Here is a 13,172-nt window from a genome sequence, read left to right as displayed (position 1 = left end):
CATCACATTACAATATGCTAATCCTCACGTAACAAAAGCACGTAACAAAAGCACGGGTAAAACAGTGGCAACTCTGCATCTGAAAGAAAAGGTCGTAACTTCCTAGCCAAAAAGCTGACTGGGTCACTGCTGTAATATGAAAAGGAGGATTTGTGGCACCTTAGAGACTAACAAATTTATTTGAGCATAAGCTTTCGTGAGCTACAGCTCACTTCATCGGATGCATTTGGATGGATGTAATATGATTGTCAAACAGCAGCTGGGAGTCTAAAGTCACCCCTAAATTGCAACACTAGTAACTAAAGGCAGATTATTCCTTCAGTCAAAGGGGGTGATGTTACCTCTTCCATCTCTTCCAGAGGCTTTTCCCAACCCATCATCGGTCTTATCTGGGTGAGGTTCAGTTAGCCTGGTCTCATCCGTGCCCTCATCTCAACTAGACATTGGCTGAGGCATTGAACCGCACTGTCCAGATCAGACTAGCCAGACCTACAGTTAATCTAACAGCATAGTGATGACACTGCACCCCATCCCTCCTTACTAACCCTCCTAAATGACCCATATATGAACAGGAGGGATGACAGAATGGCATCCTGCGAGACCTCACATTTGAGAGCTGAGAGGAGAAGCAATAGCCCACAACTATCCACTAAGACCTCTCTGAAAGAAAAGAGCAAAGCCACTGAGGAGCAGCCCTATCCACTCCTGTCAGATTATGCAGATGAGTCACCAACATACCATGATCAGTGGTATCGAAGGCAGCTGACAGATCTAATACCACCAGCACGAACACCTCATCATCATCTCCTGCCAGGAGGAGATCACGGACTCTGTGGCAAAGTCAGGTCTATATACCCAGATTGACATGGGTCACGGAGGTTAGTGGCACCTAGATAATGTGAGAGAGTTGTTCCACGACAAGCTTCTCCACAGTCTTATCCAAGAAGTGAAGATTTAGGGTTAGGGTTAGGGTTAGGGTCAGTCAGATTTGTTACTGATCAGTAATTAGCAAGAGTGTCAGCATCAAGAAACATCTTTTTGAGCAAAGGTTGCATTATTGCTTCCTTCAAAGCAATAGACTCTCTAAGAGAGGTGTTGATGATCTCCACAAGCAAGGGACTCAGTAAGACAGCTTTGTACAGGGTAAAAAGGATTTATTCAGGGTTTGGACCCCTGTCAAGGACAGGAACACTTCTGTAAGCTGCTTTCAGTTAAGCCTACAGCTGTTAGGGGACATGGTTCAGGCCTGGGTCTGGGTTTGGAGCAGGCTAGTGGGTCTGGCTCAAACCAGGCAGGGCACTGAAGTCCTAAGCTGACTGGGCAGGAAAGCTTGGCACATCAGGTGGCAGCTCCCAGGGAGTTTCTGTGTCACAATGATATAAACCAATTTGCAAACCTAGAGAAAAACAAACTCCTGTCTGAAAGGAGATTTCAGTTTTAGATTTCTGTAATTTACGCGTAACAAAACAAGGACGAAAAAGGTTACAGACATACACACACTCTTGAATGTGTCCCTTTGAACAGAAATTCAAAATACAATTTTCTGCTCCTTCCCTACCCCCAAAAAGTGGAACTTGTATTTTGAATTTCTGTTCAAAGGGACGCATTCAACTGCCTGCTACTTCCCTTCCCCAAAAAAGTGGAACTTGAATTCATCCCTTTGAACAGAAATTCAAAGTACAATTGTCTGTTCCTTCCCTTCTGTTCTTTCCCTTCCCCAAATAAGTGGAAGCTTCACCTTTTTAGAACCAAGATCTCCACAAATATTTTCCCACATAGAAGCACATGGCACCGTCAAGAAGACAATACCTAGGATAACAACTTATTTCATACCTATAATAAATAAGTACTGTGCAGAAGCTTCATGTTCACTTGTACACAAGATTTTTTTTTGTTCATAGGCTTTCCCTATGGCTTTCTATCCTGTGCCATTGTTTAAATAAAAAGTTATTCTTTATAGTGTACTATTTTCAATATGATGCATCTGCCTTATGATCCGTCTAAGTTTAATTATAAAACTGCTTATAATTCACCCAAACTGTATAACTGAAGAGGAGGAATGTTAGGGGGCTTATTCCTTCACCCGCTTACTTCCCTAGTCCTTCTCGCATGAACAGAGAGCAACAATACGCGAAGTCCAAAGGTGCAAACAGTTCAATGTTTATTGCGGTGAACTTCCAGCAAGCATGATTCCAGTTTCCTTCCTTAGTGTCCCCCTTCCCAGTTCTGACACCACAGAACCTTGCCTCTGTCCCTGTTCCCGTTTCCCCCCCCTTAGCAAAACATGATTCCAATTTCCCCACCCCCATTCCCTGTTCCCATTCCCCCTGCTTACTTCCTGACTGACTGCAGACTATATAGTAAAACTTGAGTTCTGCTTAGCTATACCTTAACCAATCATTTTACTGAAATTTAACTAACCAATCCTAACATATTGTAACATGCATTTAACCAATTATATCCCACCACTTTAATTAGTTTACACCCAGCAAACTTAATTATACAGCAGACAGAAACAATCACAGAACCAGACAGTGATTATACAAACAATAGGGAAATGGGGACTACAATGATAGAACAACACAGAAATGAGGATTTCACATCCCAGCTATTGATAAGGGAGTCCTTACTGAACAGAAAACTATCAAAAACCCTTTTACACCCTCTAGGCTCTTCCCTTTCTCTGGAGGTGATAGATCAGATCACCTTTCTAACAGCCCCAGATTGCCTTCTGTCAATGTGACAGAGTTTGGAATGTGAGGATGTGACCGTTCGCTTCCCAGCTTATGGCTGCCTCTGCCGCTTAGCCAAAGGCCTTAGCCTAAGAACAGGGCCTCACGAAAGCTTATGCTCAAATAAATTGGTTAGTCTCTAAGGTGCCACAAGTACTCCTTTTCATTTTGCGAATACAGACTAACATGGCTGTTACTCTGAAACCTGACAGTAAGAGAAGGCCCTTACACCAGCAGACAGTGATTTTGATTCTTTCTTTTCTTCCTCTATAACTAGCGAAGTGATAAGAATACACCTAAATTCTTAGCATATAGGCCTTTACAGACAGGCCTGAATATCTATATCCTAAGTGAGCTGCAGCTCACGAAAGGTTATGCTCAAATAAATTTGTTAGTCTCGAAGGTGCCACAAGTTCTCCTTTTTTTCTAACAAGGAAGGGCAACCATCCTTGAGCGTTTAAGTGCTGCATAAAATGCTTTCAATGAAAATTTACCGTGAAAGCATGTTTTCATTTTCTAAAATATATAATTTTAGAAAGTTTCAACAAGTAGAGTCTATTAACAACAGCTACAAGACACTTTTTTTTGGAGTCTTACCAGGCTTACTTGCAGCAACATGGAATGCCTAGTTGCTGTGACAAAAAAAGCGACCCTCAACAGCTCCCCTCCCATCTTTTTTCTTCTGTGACTACTATCTTTATCTCTGAATAAAGGTAAGCTGATGACACACAATCCCATCAAAAACTCAAATTCCTAAGGGACTAAATATCTGAGAGTACTGGTACGGGCCTTTTACTTCACTTCCAGTTGAAATTCCAGACAGATAGGTAATGATTAATAGCCATTCATGGCCTTCAGATGAGTGTGCAATGCGCTGCAACAAAGGAAAGCTCTCAGTCAAGACTGTACCAGACATATGTTCACATCAAAATTACTACTCTTGTTGGTAGACTCAGTAAAGAGACAGAAGACTAGATGGACAAAGTCTGAACTGCTCTATCATCCCTGGAAACTGTCCCTCCAGGATACAGTTGAGGCCAAATTGGGAAGCTGCTGCAGAAATTTAAACTGTTGCTTCCTGCATTGCACTTTTCTGGACAGGAGGCTTCCACTGCCAATACTGTTAGTCTGGCACTTATCACCAGCGCAGCCCACTGATTTTAAAAATCTAGGGCCAATGTATACCACAAAATTGACCTGCCTGGGATTTTGAAACCAGATGCAAATAATCATTATTCAGATTTGGATAATTTGCTTAAAACATGAATGGGACATAAAACTTTCTTAAAAGTTTTTGAAAACCACATAAGACTTAACTTTTGAAAATACACTCTTAATATGATCAGTTTTGTGATACACAGTAGCTTTTGATTCTTGAGTGAACAGAGGTAGAGTACCAGAAATTCCATCTGTTTGAGAAAAAAGTCTGAGGGGCATGAGTGCACTTCCAATATTAGCAAAAAGAAAAGGAGTACTTGTGGCACCTTAGAGACTAACCAATTTATTTGAGCATGAGCTTTCGTGAGCTGTAGCTCATGCTCAAATAAATTGGTTAGTCTCTAAGGTGCCACAAGTACTCCTTTTCTTTTTGCGAATACAGACTAACACGGCTGTTCCTCTGAAACCTTCCAATATTAGGTATCATCATGAAAGCAGACATTCACTTTCACAGGTATCCCACAGGAATGATGTATGTTCCATCATTATTACAGGTTTCAAAGGTCAATTTCGCTATCCGACACCTCCCTTTCTGATAGGCTCTGCTATCCTTATTCGTATAGGTTTCAATGGAATGACTTGCAGAGTAGGATACTACTCAACTTAAGTAAGGGAGTTAGAAACTGGGCCAAATTCACCCAACTCTCATAGGGCCAGATTCTGACATCCTCACTTACATTAAGTATTCATATTTAAACCAATAAATATTCATATTTAAATCAATATCAATGGAGGAGAAAGGTACTCGTCAACATTCCTAATAAGGGTAATAACTGTATGAGGCTTTCAATAAGAACACCGGTCAGGGATGGTCTAGGGCAGCATTTCTCAAACTGGGGTCCACAGACTGAGAATACCCCAGTGGGTCTGCCGGCCCTGCTGATCAACTTCTCCCCCTCCCTCCCAGTGCCTCCTGCATGCCGGGGAACAGCTGTTCAGCAGCATGCAGGAGGCGCTGGAAGGTAGGGTGAGGAGCGGGGACGGGATGTGCTCGGGGGAGGAATCATGTTTGGGGCTGCCAGTCCCACTGATCAACTCCTCTCTCTCCCTCCCAGTGCCTCCTGCATGCTGGAGAACAGCTGTTCAGGGGCATGGAGGAGGCCCTGGGAGTGATGGGGAGGAGCAGGGACAGGACACTTGGGGAGGGGGCAGAATCATGTCCCGGGCCTCCAGCCTTGCTGATCAACTCCTCCCCCTCCCTCCTCCATGCTGAGGAACAACTGTTCAGGGGCATGCAGGAGGCACTGGGAGGGAAAGAGAGGAACGGGGACGGAGCATGCTCGGGGGGTGGGAGGGGGGAGAGGCAAGGAAGAAGAGGTGCAGAGGTGGAGCAGGGTCGGAAAGAGGTGGGGGTGGGGCCTTAGAGGAAGAGATGGAGTGGTGGCGGGTCATAGGGCTGAGCTGGGGGGCTTGGAGGTCCCTGAAAGTTTTAAAATGAAAAGGGGATCCGCTAAAGTTTGAGAACTGCTGGTCCAGGGCATATGCAGAGCTGCTGGAACATGCAGGTTTCTCTGCACACTTTTTCTATAAGTTTCCACTAAACAGCACATGAAATAAGGCAATTACAAACACAGCCATCCACACCTATGGAAGAAGAAGAGATTCCCTTGGAGACACTATGCCTGACAAATCATTACCTACAAGGTCAGTAAAATAAATGGAAAGGATTTTAACTTTGTACCTATCATTAAAGGTGAAGGAACTACGCATTTTATTTTACATTGTAACTTCTTTGGAGCAGGGAGTATCATTTTCTGTGTGTGTGTACGGTACCTAGCGCAATGGGGCCTTGACTTAGATTGAATTTCCCCTGTAGCGTAGCCAAGACCTAAGCTACATAATTTGAGTTAAGTGAATAGCTTAGATCTACTTATGTCTCTCCCATTGACTCCCCCTACTCTTCTCGATCTGGTGTAGCACATGAGTTGACGGGAGAGTGATCTGCAGTTGAATTAGCGGCTGTTCACTAGATCTGCTAAATCAACCGCAGATGCATCGATCACCATTCATGGATCCTCTGGTAAGTGTAAACAAGTCCTTATTTAAATTCTCTAGGCACTAATGCAATAACATTTTTTAAATAAATAAATAATAATTTTAAGGCCAACAGGAGGACGTCACAGATATCATATTAATTAATGCCAACACATGACAGCTGGTATGAGGAAGATTTGGAGTGGAAAGACAGAACCATGCATTTCCCCCTATTTAGGTCCTCACCATCAGTGTTTAAATATCTAATTTAGTGAAGACTGCAAATGAATAAAAGTCGGTCTTGAAGATACAAATAAATATTTGTGCAGTGTGAAAGAGTGTGAGAGACAGTCTCCCAGGGTGTGATTATCTGTGTGTCAGGGTGTGAATGTGTGGGTGTCAGCCGGTCAGGGTGTGAATAAAGTGTGTCGGGGTGTGAATTCAGGTGTCAGCCTGTGGGGGTGTGACTGCAGGGGGCGTAGGGCAGTGTATAGAAGTGTGTGTCGGGGTGTGACTGCAGGGGGCGTAGGGCAGTGTATAGAAGTGTGTGTCGGGGTGTGACTGCAGGGGGCGTAGGGCAGTGTATAGATGTGTGTGTCGGGGTGTGACTGCAGGGGGCGTAGGGCAGTGTACAGAAGTGTGTGTCGGGGTGTGACTGCAGGGGGCGTAGGGCAGTGTACAGAAGTGTGTGTCGGGGTGTGACTGCAGGGGGCGTAGGGCAGTGTACAGAAGTGTGTGTCGGGGTGTGACTGCAGGGGGCGTAGGGCAGTGTATAGAAGTGACTCGGGGTGTGACTGCAGGAAGTGTAGGGCAGTGTACAGAAGTGTGTGTCGGGGTGTGACTGCAGGGGGCGTAGGGCAGTGTATAGATGTGTGTGTCGGGGTGTGACTGCAGGGGGCGTAGGGCAGTGTATAGAAGTGTGTGTCGGGGTGTGACTGCAGGGGGCGTAGGGCAGTGTATAGAAGTGTGTGTCGGGGCGTGACTGCTGGGGGCGTAGGGCACTGTATAGAAGTGTGTGTCGGGGCGTGACTGCTGGGGGCGTAGGGCACTGTATAGAAGTGTGTGTCGGGGCGTGACTGCAGGGGGCGTAGGGCAGTGTATAGATGTGTGTGTCGGGGTGTGACTGCAGGGGGCGTAGGGCAGTGTATAGATGTGTGTGTCGGGGTGTGACTGCAGGGGGCGTAGGGCAGTGTACAGATGTGTGTGTCGGGGTGTGACTGCAGGGGGCGTAGGGCAGTGTATAGAAGTGTGTGTTGGGGTGTGACTGCAGGGGGCGTAGGGCAGTGTATAGAAGTGACTCGGGGTGTGACTGCAGGAAGTGTAGGGCAGTGTACAGAAGTGTGTGTCGGGGTGTGACTGCAGGGGGCGTAGGGCAGTGTATAGATGTGTGTGTCGGGGTGTGACTGCAGGGGGCGTAGGGCAGTGTATAGATGTGTGTGTCGGGGTGTGACTGCGGGGGCGTAGGGCAGTGTATAGATGTGTGTGTCGGGGTGTGACTGCGGGGGCGTAGGGCAGTGTATAGATGTGTGTGTCGGGGTGTGACTGCAGGGGGCGTAGGGCAGTGTATAGATGTGTGTGTCGGGGTGTGACTGCAGGGGGCGTAGGGCAGTGTACAGAAGTGTGTGTCGGGGTGTGACTGCAGGGGGCGTAGGGCAGTGTATAGAAGTGACTCGGGGTGTGACTGCAGGGGGCGTAGGGCAGTGTATAGATGTGTGTGTCGGGGTGTGACTGCAGGGGGCGTAGGGCAGTGTACAGAAGTGTGTGTCGGGGTGTGACTGCAGGGGGCGTAGGGCAGTGTACAGAAGTGTGTGTCGGGGTGTGACTGCAGGGGGCGTAGGGCAGTGTATAGAAGTGACTCAGGGTGTGACTGCAGGGGGCGTAGGGCAGTGTACAGAAGTGTGTGTCGGGGTGTGACTGCAGGGGGCGTAGGGCAGTGTATAGATGTGTGTGTCGGGGTGTGACTGCAGGGGGCGTAGGGCAGTGTATAGATGTGTGTGTCGGGGTGTGACTGCAGGGAGCGTAGGGCAGTGTATAGATGTGTGTGTCGGGGTGTGACTGCAGGGGGCGTAGGGCAGTGTATAGATGTGTGTGTCGGGGTGTGACTGCAGGGGGCGTAGGGCAGTGTATAGATGTGTGTGTCGGGGTGTGACTGCGGGGGGCGTAGGGCAGTGTATAGATGTGTGTGTCGGGGTGTGACTGCGGGGGGCGTAGGGCAGTGTATAGATGTGTGTGTCGGGGTGTGACTGCGGGGGCGTAGGGCAGTGTACAGATGTGTGTGTCGGGGTGTGACTGAAGGGGGCGTAGGGCAGTGTATAGATGTGTGTGTCGGGGTGTGACTGCAGGGGGCGTAGGGCAGTGTATAGATGTGTGTGTCGGGGTGTGATTGCTGGGGGCGTAGGGCAGTGTACAGAAGTGTGTGTCGGGGTGTGACTGCAGGGGGCGTAGGGCAGTGTATAGATGTGTGTCGGGGTGTGACTGCAGGGGGCGTAGGGCAGTGTACAGAAGTGTGTGTCGGGGTGTGACTGCAGGGGGCGTAGGGCAGTGTACAGAAGTGTGTGTCGGGGTGTGACTGCAGGGGGCGTAGGGCAGTGTATAGATGTGTGTGTCGGGGTGTGACTGCAGGGGGCGTAGGGCAGTGTATAGAAGTGTGTGTCGGGGTGTGACTGCAGGGGGCGTAGGGCAGTCGGTGAGGGTGTGACTGCAGGGGGCGTAGGGCAGTGTATAGATGTGTGTGTCGGGGTGTGACTGCAGGGGGCGTAGGGCAGTCGGTGAGGGTGTGACTGCAGGGGGCGTAGGGCAGTCGGTGAGGGTGTGAATGCAGGGGGCGTAGGGCAGTGTATAGATGTGTGTGTCGGGGTGTGACTGCAGGGGGCGTAGGACAGTCGGTGAGGGTGTGACTACAGGGGGCGTAGGGCAGTCGGTGAGGGTGTGAATGCAGGGGGCGTAGGGCAGTGTATAGATGTGTGTGTCGGGGTGTGACTGCGGGGGCGTAGGGCAGTGTATAGATGTGTGTGTCGGGGTGTGACTGCAGGGGGCGTAGGGCAGTCGGTGAGGGTGTGAATGCAGGGGGCGTAGGGCAGTGTATAGATGTGTGTGTCGGGGTGTGACTGCAGGGAGTGTAGGACAGTGTACAGAAGTGTGTGTCAGGGTGTGACTGCAGGGGGCGTAGGGCAGTGTATAGATGTGTGTGTCGGGGTGTGACTGCTGGGGGCGTAGGGCAGTCGGTGAGGGTGTGAATGCAGGGGGCGTAGGGCAGTGTACAGAAGTGTGTGTCGGGGTGTGAGTGCAGGGGGCGTAGGGCAGTGTATAGAAGTGTGTGTCGGGGTGTGACTGCAGGGGGCGTAGGACAGTCGGTGAGGGTGTGACTACAGGGGGCGTAGGGCAGTCGGTGAGGGTGTGAATGCAGGGGGCGTAGGGCAGTGTATAGATGTGTGTGTCGGGGTGTGACTGCAGGGGGCGTAGGGCAGTGTATAGATGTGTGTGTCGGGGTGTGACTGCAGGGGGCGTAGGGCAGTCGGTGAGGGTGTGAATGCAGGGGGCGTAGGGCAGTGTATAGATGTGTGTGTCGGGGTGTGACTGCAGGGAGTGTAGGACAGTGTACAGAAGTGTGTGTCAGGGTGTGACTGCAGGGGGCGTAGGGCAGTGTATAGATGTGTGTGTCGGGGTGTGACTGCAGGGGGCGTAGGGCAGTCGGTGAGGGTGTGACTGCAGGGAGCGTAGGGCAGTGTATAGAAGTGTGTGTCGGGGTGTGACTGCTGGGGGCGTAGGGCAGTCGGTGAGGGTGTGAATGCAGGGGGCGTAGGGCAGTGTACAGAAGTGTGTGTCGGGGTGTGAGTGCAGGGGGCGTAGGGCAGTGTATAGAAGTGTGTGTCGGGGTGTGACTGCAGGGGGCGTAGGGCAGTCGGTGAGGGTGTGACTGCAGGGAGCGTAGGGCAGTGTATAGAAGTGTGTGTCGGGGTGTGACTGCAGGGGGCGTAGGGCAGTCGGTGAGGGTGTGACTGCAGGGGGCGTAGGGCAGTCGGTGAGGGTGTGACTGCAGGGGGCGTAGGGCAGTCGGTGAGGGTGTGACTGCAGGGGGCGTAGGGCAGTGTATAGATGTGTGTGTCGGGGTGTGACTGCTGGGTGCGTAGGGCAGTCGGTGAGGGTGTGACTGCAGGGGACGTAGGGCAGTGTATAGAAGTGTGTGTCGGGGTGTGACTGCAGGGGGCGTAGGGCAGTGTATAGATGTGTGTGTCGGGGTGTGACTGCAGGGGGCGTAGGGCAGTGTATAGAAGTGTGTGTCGGGGTGTGAATGCAGGGGGCGTAGGGCAGTCGGTGAGGGTGTGACTGCAGGGGGACGTAGGGCAGTGTATAGAAGTGTGTGTCGGGGTGTGACTGCAGGGGGCGTAGGGCAGTCGGTGAGGGTGTGACTGCAGGGGGCGTAGGGCAGTCGGTGAGGGTGTGACTGCAGGGGGCGTAGGGCAGTCGGTGAGGGTGTGACTGCAGGGGGCGTAGGGCAGTGTATAGAAGTGTGTGTCGGGGTGTGAATGCAGGGGGCGTAGGGCAGTCGGTGACGGTGTGACTGCAGGGGGCGTAGGGCAGTCGGTGAGGGTGTGAATGCAGGGGGCGTAGGGCAGTCGGTGAGGGTGTGACTGCAGGGGGCGTAGGGCAGTGTATAGAAGTGTGTGTCGGGGTGTGACTGCAGGGGGCGTAGGGCAGTCGGTGAGGGTGTGACTGCAGGGGGCGTAGGGCAGTCGGTGAGGGTGTGACTGCAGGGGGCGTAGGGCAGTGTATAGAAGTGTGTGTCGGGGTGTGACTGCAGGGGGCGTAGGGCAGTCGGTGAGGGTGTGAGTGCAGGGGGCGTAGGGCAGTGTATAGAAGTGTGTGTTGGGGTGTGAGTGCAGGGGGCGTAGGGCAGTGTATAGAAGTGTGTGTCGGGGTGTGACTGCAGGGGGCATAGGGCAGTGTATAGAAGTGTGTGTCGGGGTGTGAATGCAGGGGGCGTAGGGCAGTCGGTGAGGGTGTGAATGCAGGGGGCGTAGGGCAGTGTATAGAAGTGTGTGTCGGGGTGTGAATGCAGGGGGCGTAGGGCAGTCGGTGAGGGTGTGACTGCAGGGGGCGTAGGGCAGTGTATAGATGTGTGTGTCGGGGTGTGACTGCAGGGGGCGTAGGGCAGTGTATAGAAGTGTGTGTCGGGGTGTGAATGCAGGGGGCGTAGGGCAGTCGGTGAGGGTGTGACTGCAGGGGGCGTAGGGCAGTGTATAGAAGTGTGTGTCGGGGTGTGAATGCAGGGGGCGTAGGGCAGTCGGTGAGGGTGTGAATGCAGGGGGCGTAGGGCAGTCGGTGAGGGTGTGACTGCAGGGGGCGTAGGGCAGTGTATAGAAGTGTGTGTCGGGGTGTGACTGCAGGGGGCGTAGGGCAGTGTATAGAAGTGTGTGTCGGGGTGTGAATGCAGGGGGCGTAGGGCAGTCGGTGAGGGTGTGACTGCAGGGGGCGTAGGGCAGTGTATAGAAGTGTGTGTCGGGGTGTGAATGCAGGGGGCGTAGGGCAGTCGGTGAGGGTGTGAATGCAGGGGGCGTAGGGCAGTCGGTGAGGGTGTGAATGCAGGGGGCGTATCAGTGTGGGCTGCCGGGAGCCGGGCGCTGGCTCCGTGTCACTCACCGACGGTGGCGATGTAAGAGGCGGCGGGGGGCGGCCCGGCCGGGCTGGGCTCCGTGTACCTCCTCACGATGGAGGTTTTCCCCACGCAGGACTCCCCGGCCATCACTATTTTCACCAGCAGCGGCTTCCCCGCGGAGCAGTGCCCCGGCCCAGCCATGTCCCGTCCCGGGGGCACGTCATGTGGTCCCGGAAAGGGGCGAGCGGCGGCAACACCCGGCCGGTGCCCCGGGGCACCGCGGGCGGGTCCTTCCGAGCTTCACGGACAGGCAGGAGGGACCCGCCTTCGCCGCTTGCGGCCCCAGCTGCTCCGGGACTCTCCGGCCTTGCAAAACAGCCGCTTCCCGCCGCCCGGCTGCGTGCGTGCGCGTCTCGGGGTGGCGGGGCTGTGTCTGTCCGTCTGTCCCCGCTTCTCGGGGTGGGGCTCTGTCTGTCCGTGCGAGCGCCTGGGCGTGGTCGGGCTGTGAAAAGATTGTGTGAGTTTTCGGGGGCGGGGCTTTGTCTGCCTGTGTGAGCTTCTGGGAGTGGGGCTGTGTCTGTCTATCTGTCTGCTCCTGGGGGTGGGGCTCTGTCTGCGTGAGCTTCTGGGAGTGGCGGGGCTCTGTCTGTCTGTCTGTCTGTCTGCCCGCCTGTGAGCGAGCTCCAGCTCTGTCTGGCTGAGCGCTCCGAGGGCAGCGTCAGGGCTCTGGCTGTGCCTGCTTCCTCCATTAGCCCCTATTTGACTTTTCTTCCCCTTGGCAAATCCTGGCGCCCGAGCCCCAGTCCCTGCGCTGGGAGGTTCCTACATAAAAGGCACGGAAGTGGTTGTGTCCTCACGCTCAGAAATGAGCAGTGGGAAGCCTGCACCACCCTTCCAGTGCCGAGTGTACAATGTCACACACAGCCAACTGGCTTTTGTGTGAAGGTCAGATGGAAAAGTAGTTGCTCCACACAAAGGGTTAATCGTTTGAGTAATTTGTAATGCTTATTGCTAGAGGGGAAGTAAAGGGTCGATCATCTGAGGTGGTTTCGAAAGAAGAAGGCTCTGTGGTGAAAGCCTAACAGGAACTTACCTCAGAAAGTCCATTTTGGCACCCATTCAGCTCATTTGTTCTTCCTCAGCAGGGCACAAGATGCTTTAATGCAGGGTTCATATGCTATAGATAAAATCCTGTCTTTTCCAGTACTGCTTACTACAGCAGCAAAACAAAACAAACAACAACATTAAGGGGAGTAAAAGAACATCCTGTATACACAAGCAGACCCATTGTATACACTAGATAAATCTCATCCATGGTCCATTCCCTTCTGACATAGCTATCCTTATAAACAGTGTCAGAGCAAGAAGATCTGCTGATCTTCCCCTTTTGCTGCTTAACTCGTCAAATATAAGGGGTTAGCCGTGTTAGTCTGTATCCACAAAAACAACAAGGAGTCCGGTGGCAAATAAGTGATGGTCACATAAACACCACCCTATACCAGAAACCTACTGACCGCTATACTTACCTGCATGTCTCCAGCTTCCATCCAGGACACATCACACAATCCATTGTCTACAGCCAAGCCCTAATTAGATACAACCGAATTTGCTTCAATCCCTCAGACAGAGACAAACACCTTGTTCCCCCCCCC

General features: G+C 52.0%; 1 protein-coding gene across 8 annotated transcripts in view; it reads right to left on the bottom strand.

Moving 5' to 3' along the window:
• LOC140906745 (ras-related protein Rab-10-like) overlaps positions 1-12,276 on the bottom strand; it is a 53,063-nt gene extending 40,787 nt beyond the window's left edge. For 3 of the 8 annotated variants that reach the window (XR_012157230.1, XR_012157231.1, XR_012157232.1), the window contains exon 1: positions 11,565-12,275. Coding sequence is in view for 4 of the 8 variants with exons in the window: in XM_073331299.1 (XP_073187400.1) it covers positions 11,565-11,721 (157 nt within the window). In the remaining 4 variants the exon portion in view is untranslated. Of the gene's footprint in view, positions 1-11,564 lie in introns of all 8 variants that reach the window. The other 5 variants (XR_012157233.1, XM_073331296.1, XM_073331299.1 and 2 more) reach the window with 4 other exon arrangements.
• Between the last annotated feature and the right edge of the window lie 896 nt (positions 12,277-13,172).

The sequence above is a fragment of the Lepidochelys kempii genome, chromosome 2, assembly GCF_965140265.1.
Source record: "Lepidochelys kempii isolate rLepKem1 chromosome 2, rLepKem1.hap2, whole genome shotgun sequence".
Classification (NCBI taxonomy): Eukaryota; Metazoa; Chordata; order Testudines; family Cheloniidae; genus Lepidochelys; species Lepidochelys kempii.
Note: the sequence above shows the minus strand (reverse complement) of the source record. Positions and strands in the feature narration are given on the sequence as shown.